This window comes from Callithrix jacchus, chromosome 1, assembly GCF_049354715.1.
Source record: "Callithrix jacchus isolate 240 chromosome 1, calJac240_pri, whole genome shotgun sequence".
Classification (NCBI taxonomy): domain Eukaryota; kingdom Metazoa; phylum Chordata; class Mammalia; order Primates; family Cebidae; genus Callithrix; species Callithrix jacchus.
Window position 1 is genome coordinate 160,509,285 of NC_133502.1, and position 21,621 is coordinate 160,530,905.

At 45.5% G+C, this 21,621-nt stretch overlaps 1 protein-coding gene across 6 annotated transcripts in view; it reads right to left on the reverse strand.

Moving 5' to 3' along the window:
* Window positions 1-20,977, reverse strand: part of SUSD1 (sushi domain containing 1) — a 145,248-nt gene extending 124,271 nt beyond the window's left edge. For 4 of the 6 annotated variants that reach the window (XM_009001270.5, XM_035254702.3, XM_009001258.5 and 1 more), the window contains exons 1-2: window positions 20,654-20,977; window positions 4,241-4,354 (exon numbers count right to left, since the gene is read on the reverse strand). In XM_009001270.5, the coding sequence (XP_008999518.2) occupies window positions 4,241-4,354; window positions 20,654-20,759 (220 nt within the window). In that variant the 5' untranslated portion in view covers window positions 20,760-20,977. The remainder of the gene's footprint in view (window positions 1-4,240; window positions 4,355-20,653) is intronic. The other 2 variants (XM_078374325.1, XM_035254695.3) reach the window with 1 other exon arrangement.
* Between the last annotated feature and the right edge of the window lie 644 nt (window positions 20,978-21,621).

A 21,621-nucleotide genomic window follows, 5' to 3' on the forward strand; every position in this document is an offset into this window, starting at 1 on the left:
GCTAAGGCACAGGCCAGGCAGAGTGACTCACATCTGTAAACTCAGCGCTTTGGGAGGCCAAGGCAGGAGGATCACTTGAGCCCAGGAGTTCAAGAACAGCCTGGGCAACATAGTGAGAATTCATCTCTGCAAAAAATAAACAAATTAGCCTGGTGTGGTGGTGTGCCTCTATATTCTCAGCTACTTGGGAGGCTGAGGTGGAAGAATCAATTGAGCCCAGGAGGCCAAGACTACAGTGGGCCAAGATCACACCACTGCACTCCAACCTTGGTGACAAAGTGAGACCCTGGCTCAAAAAAAAAAAAATCCTAAGAAACACACACACACACACACACACACAATAGCTTAGGCCTACACAGGGTCAGGATCATCAATATCACTATCTTCCACTTCCACATCTTGTCCCACTGGAAGGTCGTCAAAGGCAAGAACACACACATGTAGCTATCATCTCCTACAATAACAATGCCTTCTTCTCTTCTGGAATATATTCTGAAGGACCTGCCTGAGGCTGTTTAATAGTTAACTTTTTTTAATAAGTAGAAGGAGTACACTCTAAAATAATGATAAAAGCATATAGCATAGTAAATATCTAGTAACATAATCATTTATCATTTTCAAGTATTATGTACTGTATATATATATTTTTTTTTTATATATATATGTATATTTTTTTTTTTTTGAGAGAGAGAGAGTTTCACACTCTGTTGCCCAGACTAGAGTGCAATGGTGGGATCTAAGTTCACTGCAACCTCTGCTTCCTGGATTCAAGCAATTCTCCTGTCTCAGTCTCCTGAGTAGCTGAGATTACAGGAACGTGCCACCACACCTGGCTAATTTTTGTGTTTTGGTAGAGATGGGGTTTCACCATGTTGGACAGGCCGGTCTTGAACTCCTGACCTCAGGTGATCCTCCTGCCTTGGCCTCCCAAAGTGCTGAGATTACAGGCATGAGCCACCATGCCTGGCCTACGTACTATACAATATTGTTTGTGCTATACTTTTATCCAACTGGCAGCACTGTAGGTTTGCTTACACAAGCATCACTACCAACACATAATGCATTGTGCTATAACATTATGACAGCCACAACATCTCCAAGTGATAGGAATTTTTCAGCTCCATTATATAATTTTTATGAGGCCGCCATTGTATATTCAGTCCATCATTAACCAAAACATCATTAAATGGCACATGACTGTATTACATTTTAAAATTTTAATTGGCTTTGGAACATGATTCATCATATTAAAACTATCAGTGGGGCCAGGTACAGTAGCTCACGCTTGTAATCCCAGCACTTTGGGAGGCCAAGGTGGGCAGATCACTTGAGCCCAGGAGTTCAAGACCAGCCTGGGCCACATGGCAAAATCCCCTCTCTACAAAAGGAAAATACAGAAAAATTCGCTGGGTATGGTGGCGTGTGCCTATAGTTCAGATACTCAGGAGCTGAGGCAGGAAGATCACTTGAGCCTGGGAGGTCGAGGCTGCAGTGAACTGTGGTCACACCACTGCACTCCAGCCTAGATGACAAAGACCCTGTCTGAGAGGAAAACAAACAAAGAAAAATCCATCTTTGGGAAGATTTGAGAAAGATCTTAGAGGGACAGAGCAGACTCTCGAGCCATAGTTAGGCCAAGTGTCCATCCGAGCTTACACAACACTATCCAGTGGTTTCAGAAACGAGTCCGGCTGTCCATAAAATGGAATATTCCTGTCCTCTGCTGTTGTTTTTGAAACGTGACTCCTCTGTGGACCTCACCGAAAGAGACATTTTGGTTTGTAGAGGAGTCTAGAATTCTCGAGACCCTAGGCTTCATACCCTGTGATAGCACCTCTGGCACATGTATGACTGCACCTGCAATCTATGTATGGCACCGTCTCAGCAGGCCAGGCACTGGGGTATGCAGTGCCTAGGGTTTGGGAGCAGTACAACATAAATTAATAAAGCCCCCTCCACCCATTAAGAAGAGTTTCTTTGTTCAAAAATCAAAGGACAGGGCCAGGTTGGTTGGCTCATGCCTGATATCCCAGCACTTTGGGAGGACAAGCAGGTGATTACTTGAAGTCAGGAGTTCGAGATCAGCCTGGCCAACATGGTGAAACCCTGTCTCTACTAAAAAATACAAAATTTAGCTGGGCATGGTGGTGTGTGCCTGTAATCCCAGCTACTCAGGAGGCTGAGACAGGAGAATTGCTTGAATCTGGGAGGCAGAGGTTGCAGTGAGCCGATATCACTCCACTGCACTCCAGCCTGGGCCGCAGAAGGAGACTCCATATAAAAAAACAGAAACAAGTCAAAGGGCAGAATGTAGCATCCATGGGAGGAGGAATTCCTTTGGGAAGGGAACAGAAAAGTTTGTTCATTCTCAACTTCATTTCTGTCTCACTGCTAGCAAGTGCGGGTAAGGAGTGGGAGGGTGCGAGGCATTAGGAGAAATTCCCCCTGGAGCCTCAGACTGCAGGGCAGCCGAACTTCTCATGGGTAGAACTCTAAAAAACAAGAGTCAAAAGGCTTAACTCCAGCCCACAGAATGGACAATGGTGAGTGACTGTAAAAGCTTGTGTCTGCAAAGTAAAAAGTGACTTTTTGAAGACAAGACAAAATTGGATCTTTTTGGTGGTTTTTTCTTTCTTTCTTTCTTCTATTTTTAAGAGAGGGGGTCTTGTTCTGTCTCCCAGGCTGAAATGTAGTGGTGGCCAGGCGCAGTGGCTCACACCTATTATCCCAGCACTTTAGGAAGCTGAGGCAGGAGGATCGCTTAAGCCTAGGAGTTCAAGACCAGCCTGGGCAATGTAGTAAGACCCTGTATCTACCAAAAATGAACAAGAGGAAGAAAAGGAAGAGGAGGATGAGGAGCAAGGGGAAGAAGGAGAAGGAGAAGAGAAGGAGGGGGAAAAGGAGAAGGAGAAGAGGAAGAAGGGAGGAAGGAAGGAAGGGAGGAGGGAAAGGAAGAAAGAAAGGAGAGAAAGAGCAAAGAAAGAAAGAGAGAGAGGAGAGAAAGAGAAACACTAGCTGGGCATGGTGGAAAGGTTGTAGTAAGCTACAATCATGCCACTGCACTCCAGCCTGAGAAACAGAAAGCCCCTGTCTCAAAAAATAAAGATAATAAATAACTCGCTGAAGCTTTGAACTCCTGGGATCAAGCCATCCTCCTGCCTCAGCCTCCTGAGTACCTGGAAGTACAGGTATGTACTACCACACATAGCTAATTTAAAAAATTTTTTTAGAGATGGGGGTCTCACTGTGCTGCCCAGGCTGGTCTCAAACTCCTGGCTTCCAGTGATCCTCCCACCTCAACCTCCAGAATAGCTGGGATTACAAGCTTGAGCCACCGAGCCTGGCTGCTATTTTTCTTTAGGGAGAAAAAAAAGCACACAAAGATATCACAACAAGGCTGTATATACCATTTATCCACAACTGTAAGGTAAAACCATCAATATTTTTAATGTATCTAACAAGGTTGCTGGGAGGAAATTGGAAGATTACTGCAACATTTACTATGGTAAAATTGTTGTGAAAGTCTCCCTCTCTCTGAATCAAGCTTGAATCTGGATAGTGTCTGACTGTCATAGCATGGTGGATGTCATAAGGCAAACAATAATTTCAGATACTTCTAACCTAAAGCACCTTTGAATTCCTTTAAGTCATCTAAGTCCCTGAAAGTATCACAACTACCAAAAATTTGGAGGATGAATTCTGATAGACATAAGACCCAAAGCAATAGTATTTCACCAATTAACCAAAAAATCCAATAGCAAATTGTTTTGTTTTTCCTCATGGTACTAATATAAAGAGTTTTATATCAAAATAACCAGAGAAATTAAGGAACACAATATTCACTTGAGTTGCAAAGTTAAACTTAAGACTTAAAACAGATGTCAAATTTGTGTTAGTCCCAGAGTTTCCAGAGATTCAACTTCAATGACCTCTAATGTGAAGAATACTATCTTGGAAACACTAGAGAAAGAATGTATCCAAACGCTAAAACAAAGACTTATTATAATTGACAAAACTTCTCATAATAAAAATATGTGAACAAAATAACAACATTCTCCCCCAAGGACATCAGCTCTTGATCTTGAACTCCTGACCTCAGATGATCCACTCACCTTGGCCTCCCAAAGTGCTAGGATTACAGGCGTGAGCCACCGCACCCGGCAGGACATCAGCTCTTTAACACAAGAGAATCTTGTTTCTTGATTCAATGTCTCAACTCAACCCAGGATTCAGAACTTACCAACACACTGAGTCCTCCCATTGCCCACAAATCCATAGTTGCAAATACAGATCCTCTTCCCTTCTCTTTGCTGGCATGTGGCATGTTCATGGCAAGTGGCACAAACATCTAAACCTGAATCATAAATTGTATGTTTCAGAAAAAGAAAAATGCAGGACGAGACACATGTAGTTAGTGGACATTTACAATGGAGAACCAAAATTTGAAGACCAAAATAACATGGGACGCACCTAGTCTCATCCTTAAAAAACCTTCAGTGGCTGTTTAGTTCCCACAGAATAAAGTGTAAAATCCCTTCCTCTGTGTAGCAATCAATGTCTTTTTTTTTTTTTTTTTTTTGAGACATGGTCTCACTCTGTCACTCCAGGCTGGAGTGCAGTGGTACAATCACCGCTTGCTGCAGCCTCAACTGCTGGGAGCAGGTGAACCTCCCACCTCAGCCTCCCAAGTAGCTAGGACTATAGGCACACATCACCACACCTGGCTAATTGTTTTGTTTTTTCTGTAGACACAGGGTTTTACCATGTTGCCCAGGCGGGTCTGGAAATCCTGGGCTCTAGCAATCCACCCACCTCAGCCTCCTAAAGTGCTGGGATTGCAGGTGTGAGCCACCACGCTGGGCCACAATCAATGCCCTTAGTGGTCTCACTCCAGACACACTCCTCAGCCTCATTGTTTCCAAGCCCCAACCACACATGGTACTTGCCAGAGAGCAGAGGCTGACTACTCTTTCCCAAACAGAATATCTACTATCCTACTTGCATGCCACAGTCACGATATTCTCTGTACCTAAAATGCCTATGCCTTCTTCTCTACCTAGCTAGCACCTATTCATATTTTGAGACCAGCTTAGGCCAGGTGTGGTGGCTCACGCTTGTAATCCCAGCACTTTGGGAGGCTGAGGCGGGCAATCACGGGGTCAGGAGTTCGAGACCAGCCTGACCAATATGGTGAAACCCCATCTCTACTAAAAATACAAAAATTAGCTGGGCATGGTGGCTCCTGTAATCCCAGCTACTCAGAAGGCTGAGGCAGAAGAATCACTTGAACCAGGAGGCGGAGGTTGTGGTGAGCTGAGATCATGCCACTGCACTCCAGCCTGGGTGACAGAGAGAGCCTCCATCTCAAAAAAAAAAAAAGACCCAGCTTAAATGTCATATTCTCTCTGAGGTGCTCCCCACTACTCCATTTTTTCCTTTTTTTTTTTTTTTTTTTTTTTTTGAGGTAGGGTCTGACTCTGTTGTCCAGGATGAAGCACAGTGTCATGATCTCAGCTCACTGCTGCCTTGACCTCCCAGGCTTATGCAATTCTCCCCACCTCAGTTTCCCAAGTAGCTGGGACTACAGGCACACGCCACCACACCAGTCTAATTTGTGTACTTTTTGTAGAGATGGCCTATCCCTATGTTGTCAAGGCTGGTCTCGAACCCCTGAGCTCGAGGGATCCACTGGCCTCAGCCTCCCAAGAAGCTGGGGTGACAGGTGTGAGCCAAAGCTCCTGACCCATTCCTCTATTCTTAAGGAAAATGAAATGCATCTTCCTCTGTGCGCCCCTAACACTTGCACGTTTCCCAGTCAATCATGTTAATGAGTCATTACATTTGGTTCTAGCTTTGTCTTCCAAGCTTGGTATTATGAATGAGCCGCTCAAGGATAGGGATGATATCATTTGCCCATATGTTGCACAGGCACAGTGCAGACACTCAATATATTTTTATTGACTGCTTGGATAGAGAAATCTGAAATCCTACTTGCTGCAACTCAAAAAGCAAATGGAATGAAGAGGAACAGAGCTGCCTATTACTCTACTGTTTTTTTTTTTTTTTCCAAAGAGAAAAAATGAATGTGTTTAAGATGACAGTGACATAACAGCCAAGTCCCAGTAGGATGACCAGATCCCAATTATTGAAATAAACAGCAGAATTGTTTGAGGCTAAAACTTTGAAAACATCCAAATCCACCAGATGGTGAAAGATGGCCCAAGATCAAAAAAGAATTTCTACCCAAGGCTGTGTGGTATATTGTGTTTCGCTCTCAGTGCCTCTGTAATTTCAGGAGTGTCCTAGTAACGAGAATCTTTCCAGCATTGAATTTCGTTTTAGTCTTGGCTCTGTTATCACCAGGTAAGACAGCCTAACCCTTAGGCTGCTCCAGGCATGAGACTAACTGAGACTGGGGATTTCTAAACGCTCTAACCATGCTGCTGGTTTTTTTTTAAATAAAAGATAACACAAAAATAAGACAAACACTAATTATCACTAAGTAATGCCAAATTAGCCATGGAATATTTATAAAATTTATTATATCTCAGACCATAAAGAAAAATGCAACAAATTCCAAAAAAGTCAAAATGTAAAGGCCGAATTATCTGACCACATAATAATGTAATAAAACTATCAAGCAAAACGTAAGACTGGCATTCCCAAAAGAAACCTGCTTGCAAACCACAGAACATTCTCCTAAATAATTCTTAGAACAAAGGGAATATCAAAATTGAAATGGTTCACACTAGGTATAAAAACATGTTTACTCCAGAAAATGTGAATTTTATGTGTTTTTATACCTTATGAGTATACTTTAATGCAACCTTTAAAATTTTTACCTTTTTCACATTTGTTGCATGTTCCTTTATGGTCTGAGATAGAATAAACTTTGTAAATAAATATTCCATGGTTTATCTGATTACTTAGTGATGATTAGTGGTTTGTCTCATTTTTGTGTTATCTCTTATTTTAAAAAGGAGCACACAAAACAGCAGCATGGTTAGAGTGTCTGGAAATCTCCCAGCTTGGTTTCATGCCTAAAAAAGAGAGAGAAAAGCAGGCAGCCAAGAAAAAAAAAAAAAAGAAAGAAAGAAACACTAGAATTTTAACACAAGAAGCCTGAAAAAAAGAAAAAAGAAAATGGGGATTTAGGGATTAGTAAATAAAATTTTAAAGATGTTAAAGAATTAGAAAATATTATCAAATACACTGTGGGGGGTAGAATTATATAAAAGACTAGAAAGGTATAAACCCTGGGAGAGAAGATGATGGCAAACAAAGGATGCCAACAGTATTTCAGAAGATGAGAAAGAGGCCAGGCAGAGTGGCTCATGCCTGTGATCCCAGCACTTTGGGAGGCTGAGACAGGTGGATCACTTGAGGTCAGGAGTTTGAGACCAACCTGGCCAACATAGTCTCTACTAAAAATACAAAAATTAGCCAGGCGGTGGGCACCTGTAGTCCCAGATACTCAGGAGGCTGAGGCAGGAGAATCACTTGAATCCAGGAGATCGAGGTTACAGTGAGCTGAGATCATGCCACTGCACTCCAGCCTGGGTGACAGAGTAAGACCCTGTCTCAAAAAAATAAAAATAAAGAAGTTGAGAAAGAGACAGATGGGCCAGATACAGTGGTTCATGCCTGTAATCTCAGCACTTTGGGAGGCCTTGATCCCAGGAGTTTGAGACTAATCTGGGCAACATAATGAGACCTCATCTCTGTTAAAAAAGAAAAGGATATGGGTGCATGGTAATTGTCTTAGCACAGAGGAAGAACTAAAAGCCAATCCCAGAAAGGCCCAGGAAGCAGAGTCTTGGCAAATTTCAGAAGACAGACATAAGGAACAGGAATGAAAGTTCAAGGAACTGGTTGAAAATGTCTGCAAGGAGTAGTTAAATGCCCAGATTCCTTCACTGACGCAGCACAAAACATAATTTTACAACTGGGAGAAAATGGACCAGAAGGCTCCAGATTAGGCCAACACGCCAAACCGAAGTGAGGATGAGTCCCAGTACCTAAATGTCCATCATACCAGTTAAATATATCTAACTATCTTAACTTGTTAACATTTTAGCACAAAACATTTTAAAGCCATGTGAGCAGGACGTTGTCAATTCATAATGACATACAGGGCCAGGCACAGTGGCTTATGCCTGTAATCCCAGCACTTTGGGAGGCCAAGGCAGGTGGATCTCTCAATGTCAGGAGTTCGAGAACAGCCTGGTCAACACGGTGAAACCCTGTCTCTACCAAAAATACAAAAACATTAGTCATGCATGGTGGCACACACCTGTAGTCCCAGCTACTCAGGAGGCTAAAGCAGGGGAATTTCTTGAACTCTGGAGTCACAGGTTGCAGTGACCCGAGATAGCACCACTGCACTCCAGGCAGGGTGACAAAATGAGACTCCAGCTAAAAAAAATAAAAATTTCAAAAAAGTAATGACATGCAACTAAAATCTTGGAAATACTTTCTAAATAATGGATCCTGGGTCAAATTAAAAAACCCATTTGTGATGAACACGAAAATGAGGAATATATGAACATTCTCCCCAATTTAATTTGTAGATGGAATGCAATCTTGGCCAGGCATGGTGGCTCACGCCTGTAATCCCAGCACTTTGGGAGGTCAAGGGGGGGCAGATCACCTGAGGTTGGGAGCTCGAGACCAGCCTGATCAACATGGTGAAACCCCATCTTTATTAAAATACAAAAATCAGCCAGCTTCAGTGGCATGCACCTATAATCCCAGCTACTTGGGAGGCTGAAGCAGGAGAATTGCTTGAACCTGGGAGGCAGGGGTTGCAGTGAGCTGAGATTTCGCCACTGCACTCCAGCCTGGGTGACAGAGCAAGACTCTGTCTAAAAAAAAAAAAAAGAATTCAATCTTATTAAATACCCTGCATCTTGGGTACAGTGTTGCAGTTTGGGATAATGAAAAAGTTCCAAAGATGGATGGTAGTGATGACTGCACAATATACAACTTGCCTCTCAATTGTACACTTCACAATAGCTAAAATGGTCAAAGTTTGCCTTATCTTTACCACAATAGTAAGGAAATACTGAAAATTACATTTTTTACTTTAAAAATCAACTTTATTGAGATACCATATGCATAAAATAAAACGTCCGCATGTTTCAGTGTACAGTTTCAGTGGGTTCTAACAAATGTACAGAACCATGAAATAACTGCTAACTCAAGATGCAGAATACATGGCGCACGAATACATCCCCTTTTTTGGACAGCAAAAAGGGGGAGGGAAACACAAATTTCTATAGGGCAATCATTTTGTTTCTGGATCCCCAATTTCTCATGATGCCATTGAGAGACAGTAGACAGCAGGTACATAGCTTTAGAGAACAAGTAACTAAAGTAACCCAAGCTAAGGAAGCCTATAAGAATTTTTCATTGAAAACCAAAGAAGCCCATTGTAAAATAGTCCCCCAGTGAACAGACAACATAAACACACTAAAGGCTAAGGGTCAAAGGCTAAAAACCTTAAGTAGACACTGAAATCACACACAAATGTGTGTAGTACAATTAATAGATGTCCATGTGATACTACTAAAGCAACAATACAATGTGTGAAATTAAATAATTTAAACTTAAAGCTGTTGGAACTTCAAGTTACACCAAGCCTTGAGAGGAATGTGGCTATACAGTTTGAGTCACAAAGATACAGCTGCAGCTTCTGCCTTTCTCTACCCCTGTAAATAATTAAGACCAAATGGCACCGGAGATTCGACCTGCTCAGATCCAGATCGCTACCTCTCCTCATGGAGTAATAAAGCAATTTACTTGGAATGTAGCAATCTCTAACTAACCAAATCCTATGGCATATGCACTGATCTTGTATAGAAAATATAATTCTACTACAATTTCTACATAAATGAAACTGTAACTTCCCCACTTTGGAATGAAACTCCATTCATTTGAAGTCAGCGTTTCCCAGTGGCCATGCTCAAGTTTTATGCTTGAATAAACTCTATATTTAATCATATGTTCTGAATCTCATTATTTAAGGTTGACAAATGGAAATTTAAAAATTGTTTTTCTTATATAAAATACTTGTCTAGTGTAGGGTGCCAAGTGGCTCACACTTGTAATCTCATCATTTTTGGGGGGTTTTCTTTGTTTATTGAGACAAGGTCTCACTCTGTCACCCAGGTGACAGAGTGCAATGGTGTGACAACAGCTTACTACAGCCTTGACCTCCTGTGCTCAAACTATCCTCCCTCCTCAACCTCCAGAGTGGTTAGGACTACAGGTACATCCCTGGCTAATTTTTAATTTTATTTATTTATTTTTTTAGAGGCAGGATCCCACTATGTTGCCCAGGCTGGTTTCAAACTCCTGGCCTCAAATAATTCTCCTACCTCAGCCTCCCAAAGTGCCAGCCTGATCAACATAGCAAGACGCCATCTCTACAAAAAAAAGACTTTTAATTAGCTGAGCATGGTGGTGTGTACCTGTAATCCCAGCTAAGTGTGAGGCTGATGTGGGAGGATCTCTTGAGCACAGGAGATCAAGGCTGCAGTGAGCTTTGATTGAGTCACTGCACTCCAGATTGGGCAACAGAGCTAGACTGTCCCTTTAAAAAAATTAAAAATAAAAAACATGTTGTTATAAAGATGCAGAATTTATATAGCTCCATTTGCAAAAACTCAGCCGGGTGTGGTGGCTCATGCCTGTAATCCCAGCACTTTGGGAGGCCAAGGCGAGCAGATAACTTGAGGCCAGGAGTTTGAGACCAGCCTAGCCAACATGGTGAAACCCTGTCTCTACCAAAAATACAAAAAAATTAGCCAAGCATGGTGGCAGACACCTGTAATCCCAGCTACTCAGGTGGTTGAGGCAGGAGGATCACCTGAACCCAGGAGACAGAGGTTGCAGTGAGCCAAGATTGTTCCGCTGCACTCCAGCCTGGGCAACAGATCAAGACTGTCTCAAAAATCAAAAACCTTGGCCGGGCGTGGTGGCTCAAGACTGTCATCCCAGCACTTTGAAAGGCTGAGACGGGTGGATCACGAGGTCAAGGGATCGAGACCATCCTGGTCAACATAGGTGAAAACCCGTCTCTACTAAAAACACAAAAAATTAGCTGGGCATGGTGGCCCGTGCCTGTAATCCCAGCTACTCAGGAGGCTGAGGCAGGAGAATTGCCTGAACCCAGGAGGCGGAGGTTGCAGTGAGCCGAGATTGCGCCATTGCACTCCAGCCTGGGTAACAAGAGTGAAACTCTGTCTCGGAAAAAAAAAAAAAAAAAAAAAAAAAAAAAACTTAACATCAGCTGGAAAATGACTCTTTCATGTAACTACTGAGTAAATCTAATAAACATTAAAAAATCAAAGCGAAGAGGTGGGACTCACTCCGATAAATTAAAGGAAATCTAGTCTGAATTAGTGAAGGATAGAATAGAAAATGTTTTAAAAGAAAGTGAATTAAGTTCAAGTTTATTTAATAAATAGGCCCAGACAAACACATGGCCTTAGAGGAAGGCAGCCAGGTGTAGGAGAAGCCCTGGACCGGAAAGCTAGTCAGCACTGGATCCTGAATCTAGCTGGGTCTAATTCACTGTGTGACCTTGAGCACATCACTTAACCTTTCTGGATCTCAGTTTTTTCATCTTTAAAACAAGACTTTGGGCTTCTCAAATTCTCAATTACATTCAAATCACCTGGGGAGGCTGGGGCAGGAGGATTGCTTGAGCCCAGGAGTGCAAAGTTACATGAGCTGTGATCACGCCAGTGTACTCCAGCCTAGAAAACAGAGTGAGATCCTGTTTCTAAAAAAAAAAAGAAAATTCATCTCATAAACATACACACCTACTATGTACCCATAAAGATTAAAAAATACATACATAGTGAAAAGAAAGCTACAAACAAACAAAAACACACCTGGGGATCTTAACCTTTGTTAAACTGCAGGCTCCAATTCAGTCGGTCTGGGAGAAGCCCTATATCTTGCAGTTCTAACAAGCTCACAGGTGGATCACATTTTCAATAGCAGAGGATAAACAGCTCCCTAAAGTCCTTTCTCCCTCAAGTTCTGACATTTCCTTCTTTTTTATTTTTAACTTTAACTTTTGTGAGTACACTGTAGGTGTATATGTGTATGGGCTACATGAGATGTTTTGATGTGGGCATGCAATGTGTAGTAATTACGTCACGTAAAATGGGGTATCCATCCCCTTAAGTATTTATCCTCTGTATTATAAACAATAGTCACACCTGTATACTTTAAAATATACAATTAAATTATTATTACCTATACTCACCCTGTTGTGCTAGGTCTTTTTTTTTTTTTTTGAGACAAGGTCTCACTCTGTCACCCCGGTGGGAGAGCACTGGCACAATCAGAGCTCACTGCAACCTCTGCCTGCCAGGCTCAAGCGATTCTTGTGTCTCAGCCTCCTGAGTAGATGGGACAACAGGTGTGCACCACCACACCCAGCTAATTTTTGTATTTTTAGTAGAGATGAATTTTCACCACATTGGCCAGGCTGGTCTCAATCTCCTGACCTCAAGCAATCCACCCACCTCAGCCTCCCAAAGTGCTAGGATTATAAGCATGAGCCACCACCCAGCCTTTTCCCCCCGCCTTTTGACACAGGGTCTCACTCTGCTGTGCAGGCCGGAGTGCAGTAGCATGATCACAGCTCACTGCTGCCTCGACTTCCTGGGCTCAAGTGATCCTCCCATCTCAGCCTCCCAAGGAGCTGGGACTACAGGCACACACCACCACACCTGGCTAATTTTTGTATTTTTTTTGAAAGATGGGGTTTCACCATATTGCCCAGGCTGGTCTGGAACTCCTAGACTTAAGTGATTTATCCACCTCAGCCTCCCAAAGTTCTGAGATTACAGGTGTGAGCTACCACACCTGGCATACACTTCATTCTTAGGGTACCTGTTTTAATGACCTACTAAGAGTAATTTATTTAGATGAGATACACACATCAAAAAGAAAGAGAAAAAGAGAAAAGAAAGAAAAAGGAAGGAAGGAGAAAGAGAAAGGGAGAAAAGAGAAAGAAAAAAGAGAGGGGAAGGAAGGAAGGAGAAAGAAGAAAAGAAAGGAAGAAAGAAGGAAAGAAAGAAAGAAAAAGAAAGAAAGAAAGAGAAAGAAATTTAGCATAAGTATAATCCCAAAGACAGTAACTGGCACGCAGTAGAATTTGTCTCGATACATGTTCGTTCCCATACCAGTAAAAAAACTAAGATGAGTTCCAGGCTATCCAGGCTTCTCAGACTATCTGCAGATGAGAAGGTGATTTCTAAAGAAATACAGGCAGGGGTGCTTATTCAGCCATGATGAGCCTATTCTGCAGGACTTTGCAGGGCAACCCTCTGGCCACATGAGTCCACTGTTCCACAGCCTGGGGCTCAGTTAAGAATCACCTGGAGACAGAGTGACTAACGTCCTCATTTTAATACAAACAATCCTGTGTCCTGGGAAACCCTTCAATTCTGTGCAAACCAAGACAGTTGGTCCTGCTTCCTGGAGATCCTGTTAAAACACAGCGTCCCCAAAGATTCTGATTCAGCAGGGGAGAGGCAGAGCCTGGGAATCAGTGTTTCTAAACTGCTCCCAGGTGGACCACACAGAGAGGTGCGCTGGCAGACTATCTCAGCCTCAACCTCAGGGACTGAAGTCGGAATCCGGAGGAAAGAAAAGGCAATAATGAAAGCAATCTTTCACCAAGTCTCGACTGCCGCATAGCACAGCTATGGGACAAATGTAATAGAATAACCCAAGGGAGAGGAATTCTCCGGGCCAGAGAAAGAGCGCTAAAGCTTTGCTATGATCCGAGGGAGAGCTGTGGCAGGGGGTTCTCAGTACCCACGTCAAGTATGGCTTTAGTTCTGTCATCAGCGCACTCAGGGCCTGAAAGCAGAGAGTTGGTTGCCATATAGTAACCGAGGGAACTGCTGCGAAGGAGAGGGACCCGGAGGGATGTCTAGAATTACTGGCAGAGAAACAAGAAAGTTGAAGAGTCCAAAATCGAAGAGGAGGAAAAGCCTGACAAGTGTTCTTTGTTACTATTACCACATCCCCCAGCTAAGGCTGCTGACCTAGGTTCACTGCCTGTCTCAGCTCTGAAGTCATGACCCCATCTAAAACTACATCTAACAATGAGAGCGTGAGACAGGTTTTGGTCTCTCACCCAGGGTCAGGGTTCTTCTCTGAACTCCAAGTTGGAATTTTCTCTCCTGTTCCCTGGTGATGCGATTTTAGCAAGTTAAACTGTCAGTTCTCCAATGTTTTTTTTTTGGCTCACTCTGGCACGCAGGCTGGAGTGCAGTGGCACAATCGTGGTTCACTGCAGCCTCAACCTCCCAGGCTCAGGCAATTCTCCTACCTCAGCCTCCAGAGTAGCTGGGACCACAGGCATGCACCACCATGCCCAGCCAATTTTTAATATCATTTTGCAGACACAGGCTCTCCCTATGTTGCCCAGGCTGGTCTCGAACTCCCGGGCTCAATCGATACTTCCACTAGTCTCCGAAGTGCTGGGATCACAGGCATGAACCAGTGTGCCCAGCCAGGTCTCTAATTTTAATCCATGAGGTGATGTTGTGGTCAAGATGAAATGAGAAATATAAACACTGTATGAAGTGTAAAGTAATATGCAAATGTGCGAGACATTACATGAATATTTGTGTCCATTTCCATAGATTTTGTTACCATCGTTGGAATCAGTCTGCAAGATGCAGTGCCTGGTATTTGGCCTGGTGGTTAAGAGCGCTTGGGTTTGTTATAAACCTAGCTGTGCCGCATACTAGCTATGTAATCCTTGGTGATCTCTGTGCTTCAGTTTCCTATGAATCTGTAAAAGAAGAAGAATAATAAACCTACTTCATATGGTTGTTGTGAGGATAAAAGAGTAAATGAGTGTATATTAGTTCATCTTCATGCTACTGATAAAGACATACCTGAGACTGGGTAATTTATTAAAAAAAAAAAAAGGTTTAATGGGCTCACAGTTCCATGTGGCTGAGGAGGCCTCACAATCATGGCAGAAAGCAAAAGGCACGTGTTACATGGTATCAGGCAAGAGAGAATGAGAGACAGTGAAAGGAGAAACCCCTCATAAAACCATCAGATCTCGTGAGACTTATTTACTACCACAGGAACAGTATGGGGGAAACCGCCCTCATGATTGAATTGTCTCCCACCAGGTCCCTCTCACAACACATAGGAACTATGGGAGCTACAATTCAAGATGAGATTTGGGTGGGGACACAGCCAAACCATATCAAAGAGTTAATACATGAAAAGCAATTCAAATATGTTAGAAATTGTTCTAACCAACCACTCAACAACTCTTTGTTAATAAAAGAAGGTATTAACACTGATGGTTAGCTAGCCAACTCCCAATTACACCAATGGGAATAGTGGTGAAGAAATGCACTGATGCAAAACTCAAGAGCAATATCTTTGTGTATTCAGGTGTCTACCCATTGATGGGCTGATATCCTAGAAACCATAATATTTGAATTTACATAATCACTCCCCGTCTTCACCACATCCTCCCAACCTTCTGGGTAACAGCTGACTCAGAAGTTGAAAGTTCAGCTCCTCACCTTTTCAGCCTGCTCACCTGTTCTTCCTCTCCACTGCAACCAAGAAAAGCTGCAACTCAGGATGGGAGGGAGACCGCCAGCTTCTGAGAACCACTCTAACTCTTTACTTCAATACACGAGCAACAACGTTAGTGTACTTCTGAGACATTAGCTGATGGACTTTAATAGTACAGTAAAGAGCTGTTCACCGTCAAGGGAAGAAGGTAGTTTAAAAGCACAAATGCAGGCCACGCACAGTGGCTCACACCTCTAATCCCAGCACTTTGGGAGACTGAAATGGAAGGATCTATTGAGCCCAGGAGTTCATGACTAGCCTGGCTAACAACCAAGGCCCCATCTCGAAAAAAACAACAAGCAACAACAACAAAAAAGCACAAATGCAGTGCTTTAACCCAATTCCCAACCATTCACAGTCAGACCAAACAAATCCACTGCGCAACCTTCCTGAGATTCTGTCTCTCAAATTTGTGGAGACAAACAACCAGAGGAAATAAGCCAAAGGGGCCCAAAACTCAGGAAGAAAAAGCATTCCCAAGTTGTCTTTAACACTACGTAAAACTGCCTTGCTCTTGAAAGACTGCATCAAATTCCAGAGGTGGAAGGAATATGAAAAACCTCATGTTCTCTCCTTTCCAACATCCCTGACAAAAAACATCCAGAAGTGAAAGCACAGCCTGTGCTTTTAAATCCCTCCAAGACAGAGTACTCTACTCTCTCCAGCAATGTAATATTTGCAGGGCTATTCAAACCGTCATGTATTTCCCACACCCACCCAATTTAGGACTGACACTCCCCATCAAGAACTCCCACTTAAGCAGGTTCGAACATAGTGAGTTATCTCCATTGATTGTTCACTGTCAGTTACAGATCGAGCTCCTTGTTCTACTCTTTCTTCCTTCTCACTACTGCACTTGACTAGTTAAAAAAAAAAAACAAACAACAAAAAAAAGAACTCTCAACCTTTCCTCATACAAGGAATGACTCATACGACCTGATCCTGTTCATTTTCTTCTCTGACCAAGATCAACCATCAGTGTGGCCCCCACACCTGGCCTCAGGACCAGAAACCAACCCACACTGAGCACCATTAACACAGACCACACCTGAAGGTCCATGCCGGGCAGTCATTCACTTAACCCTACTGGTTCTTTTCATACCTGTCTCACACTTGACTCATTCTCCAGAAGAGTGTTCCCTCCCCACCCCCCAGACAGAATTTCACTCTTGTTGCCTAGGCTGGAGTACAATGGCACGATCTGCAACCTCTGCTCCAGGGTTCAGGTGATTCTCGAGTAGCTCGAATTACAGGCATGCACCACCACACCTGGCTAATTTTTGCATTTTTAGTAGGGCCAGGGTTTCACTGTGTCAGACTGTTCTCCAACTCCTGACCTCAGGTGATCCCACCCGCCCTGGGCTCCCAAAGTGTTGGGATTACAGGCATGAGCCACCACGCCCAGCTGGGTACCCTTTTACTTAATCCATGCAGTTCATTTCCCCTCTCCTGCAGAGCTGAGGTCAACAGACCACTTGCGATTTTGAGCTACAGAGACCTAGGATCCCATTTTAGAATTTGACCAGAAGACCAAGAATACACCCAGGACCAAGTCCCTGGAGGTGGAAGACAGGCCATGATGGGCTTCTTCAACAACTCTAATCCTGCACCCTTATTTTAAGCAAATTTAAGTTCACTCCAAAACAATCTGCTCACTGTATTTCTCTTCTTTCCTCCTCTGGTTCACCCTGAAGAGTGAATGTGCTGCTGTGATTCATGAAGACAGACTAAAGACCAAGCATGAAATGCATGATGAGTGAAGGCAGGTGACCTGTACAACAAGAACAACTTCCTGACCCCCAGCCAGGCCTGAGCCAACAAGCCTCATACTCCAGCAACAAATGCCGGAGAAAGGTTAAGAAACAGGACTGACTGGTTCTACCCCTCCTCACCCATTCCTACCCTCTGGACTCCCCTGGGCCCTGCACCCCACCCAGCTACCAACACCCTCCTGCCATATCAATCATGCAAACACACTTTCCTCACACTCCGGTCACCTGACTTCAGCTCTCCTCCACAAAACATCTTTGATGCCAATTAATGTCATTTGGACCTTGTGGCCAGTGAAAGGCTAAATATACAAATGGACAATAGCCAGATTATATGGAGTCTTGCTTTGTCACCTAGGCTGGAGTGCAGTGACATAATCTCAGCTCACTGCAACCTCTGCCTCCTGAGTTTAAGCGATTCTCCTGCCTCAGCTTCCCGAGTAGCTGGGATTACAGGCACCCACCACCACGTCCAGCTAATTTTTTGTAGTTTTAGTAGAGAGGGGGGTTTAACATGTTGGCCAGGCTGGTCTTGAACTCCTGACCTCAGATGATCCACCTGCCTCGGCCTTCCAAACTTCTGGGATTACAGGCTTGAGCCACAACACCTGGCCCTGGTCCATTTCTTATTGTCTACATTCAGTCCTCTTCTGCTGTCGTTATGGTGGGCCCAGTCCTCAGAACTTCCAGGCCAGCTACTACTTCCTCAATGGGCTTGGCCAAGGCTCCAGTCTTTCCCTACGTTGTCCACTGTCAGGAAACCTGCCCTGCATAAAACCAGGTTCTCCAAGGTTGAAAATGAAGGAAGAGTGTCTACGTAAAGAGAGGAGGCTCAACCAGGAAGCCTTGGCTTCTGTTTCCCCAAATCGACCCTAAAACCTTTAGTTTCAGATGACCTTAGGTAGCTACTAGAGCTACTAGCTGCATTCAGTTATCCTGGCCTAGCAATTCAATGAGACCATATTGGACCGTTTCCTACCTTAGAGAGATCACATGAAGATCCTGAAATAGATGCCAAGCATCTACAAGTCCTATGCACACTGTCCTGGGACATGGAGGCAAGGAAGAAATCTAACCAGGGCACCTAGTATATCTAACATATATATATATATATATATATACTTTTAAGATGGAGTCTCACTGTCACCCGGGCTGGAGTGCAGTGTGCGATCTCAGCTCATGCAACCTCCATCTCCCAGGTTCAAGCAAATCTCCTGCCTCAGCCTCCCAAGTAGCTAGGACAACAGGAGTGTGCCACCACACCGAGCTAATTTTTTGTTTTTTTTAGTAGACATGGGGTTTCACTGTGTTACCCAGGATAGTCTCGATCTCCTGACCTCATTATCTGCCTGCCTTGGTCTCCCAAAGTACTGGGATTACAGGCCTGAGCCACCTCGCACGGCACCTAGTATTACAAAAATGGCCACTTCAGAAGATCGAGCTATCAAAATACCCACCATGCAAAGAGAGTCCCGAGGCAAAGAGAATGGGGGTGGGGATGGCAGGGAGGAATCTCAACCACAAGTCCCCCTGTATCTCATCACATAGAAATTTCCTTCCATTTCCATATGATGATCAGTGTTTGGTTTTAGTAAGGAAGATGGGGGTTCCTTAGACCCTCTCTCCCCGCCATCTCAAGTTTATTTGTACAAATAGCAAAGCAGGACACCAGCCCCAGCAGATAGCAGCCCAGGGGACAATCATTCTGTCCTCACATTGGCAGACAGAGATCTCTACTCTAAAGCTTTTGTAGGGGCCTGGGCACCTTTGGGAGCCTGAGCTGGAACTGAAGCTGGAGCTGCAGCCTGGGCCTTGGCTTGTCCTTGGCCTTGGCCTTTGGCTGCCACAGCCTGACACCCTTTGGAATCTTGGGCTTAACCTCCTCAGGCTTTATAAGGGCAAGGCCTCAGCAGGTGCACTCATGGCCTTGGCATTGTTTGCCTTCTTCTTGTGTTTCTTAGCAAAGTGTATGTTTGTATATTTGTGATTGGGGTTTCTTGATGCCATTTCTGTGCCATTTTCAGGACTGGTTGTATGTGGTTGAACGTTGGATTTGGCCATCTGCACTGTAACCCGTGGCTCCCTAAGCACCTGGAACCAGCTGGACCCACTTTTCATGTCACTCCCTGAAACAGCTTCCAGTGGCTTCCAGCCACAGCTAAGTCCCAAGGCCTAGGTCTGCCAATCAAAGCACTCTGCCCTCTGCCTTCAGTACCTCCACGTGCTTCCTTCCCTTCTACCCTCCTCTGAATTCTGAAGGAATTCATTCATTCGACACATTTGTGGAGAGGCAGCAGTGCCTTCTGCTATGAGCTGGGATGTCTTTTCCACATTTTCCCATATCCAAATATGACTAATCCTTGATGGCCCAGCTCAGGGGTCACCACTGATTTCTCAAGCTAGAAGGAATCTTTCCCGGCCCTCACCACCTAGGTCTTCTCAGCGCACTCATGCCGTTCTGCCTTGTATTACAGTTATTTGGATGAATGTCACCTCCCCTGCGTGTCTGAATCCTCTGTGTAATTCCTACTCCTCTCAGTATTGCATTTTGCAGAGGAGGAAAGACAACTCCCTGGATCGCCTGGAAATGGAACAAGTGCTGGTCTGAATCCTCCAGACAATTAGCTCCAAGAGGGCCCGCACTGCCCGCCCTTATCCCGCGCAGGGAAGCTGTTGGAGGGCCATCTGGTGAATGAATGAGTGAATGAATGGCTTCATTCCTATACTCGTCCTTACACTTCTTTCTCACTGTGTTGAGCATCCGGCAGTTCATCAACATGATAAAATTAAAAATGTAAAGAAAATTGCGTCGGGTCAAAAAATGTGTCATGCAAAAGCCAACGCAGAGCCGGAAGAGGGATAGCGCCGCGGAACGCCCTGGCCCTCCCCGCCCTGCCCTGGGCGCCGCCCTGCCCAGGTCTGCGCTCGCGCCCAGCCCCCACCCCGCCTCCAGGGCAGCAGTGGTCCCTGGGGGCCCGGCCAGGCCGCCTCAAAACCGGCGTCCCACGGCGACGCGGGGTCAGGCGTGGTCAGGGAAGCCCAGAGGGGAGCCCCACCACCTCCCGCTTCTCTGAGCTCCTCCTTCCCGATCTCCAATAACCGGCGCGGGCCCCACCTGCGCCCCACGCCTTGGCACCGCGCCGGCCCGGCCCAGGGGCCGGGAAGCGTCTGTGCGCCTAGCGTCCTCGAGGCCCAGCCAGTGGCTCCGCCGACCACCAGTGCCCGTCCCCGCCCGCACTCACCGTCGGCGCCCGGCTCTCCGGCGGCGCCGCCGCGGGCCAGGCGGAGCAGCAGCAGCAGCGGTAACAAGCGGCTAGTCGGGCCCGCGCCCCGGACCCCGCGGCCCATGCCACTGCCAGTCCCTCCCGGCGCGCCCGCGGCTCCTCCCGCGGCCCTCGGGGCGCAGAGATAAGGCTGTGGGCATCGCGGGGAGGGCACCAGCCAGCGGCTTCCGGCCCGCGATGGGGAGCGGGGGACGCCCCGGGGTCCCCGATTCCTCCCGGTCGGGCCTGGGCGCGGGACACTCCGGTTCTTCGTCTGTCCCTAGCTCCGCACCTGCTGCGTACAAGGCCCTGTCACCGCTCACTTTCGCAAAGGGGGACAGACACTCATCGGGTAATGGCACAGCTGGACTCAGAGCTCCGGAGGGTGCTGGGGAGGAAATGTCGCCGGGGATCCAAGCCCCTCGGGGACTCAGGGAGGCACTCCCGGGGAGTGGGGGGAGGGGGTCAAGGGGTGAAAATCTTCGAGGACGTAAAAGGAAGCTGGATGAGGTGACCGCAGCGTAAGGCTCAGGTGAGAGGTCGGAAGCCGCAGGCCCAGACCACCCAGGGGCGACAGACATGACCAGGTGACACCTGGTCACCCTGTGTGAGAGAACTGTTATGGAGGAAGGGGCTGGCATCAGTCCTCGCTGCTCCGAGGACACCCAGCATGGAACGCACTGAGGCCAACCCCTCCCTCATCACAGCCGTACTCCTTCCCCAAGGAGGGAGTAAACCAAGACCCGAGGATGAGAAAGAAGAACGTTGGGGAGGAATCCAAGCGGGAGTTTGTTGTAGAAACGAGGAAAGGAATCTCCTTAGGGTGGTAGCAGAGGGTTGGAGAGAGGCGTTGAGCTGCAAAGGGAAGTTAGCCCTTCTAACCCAAGTGAAGGAGGTCGCTGGGAAGCTGTCACAGTTTTAAGTGGAGAATGACTTCATCACTGACA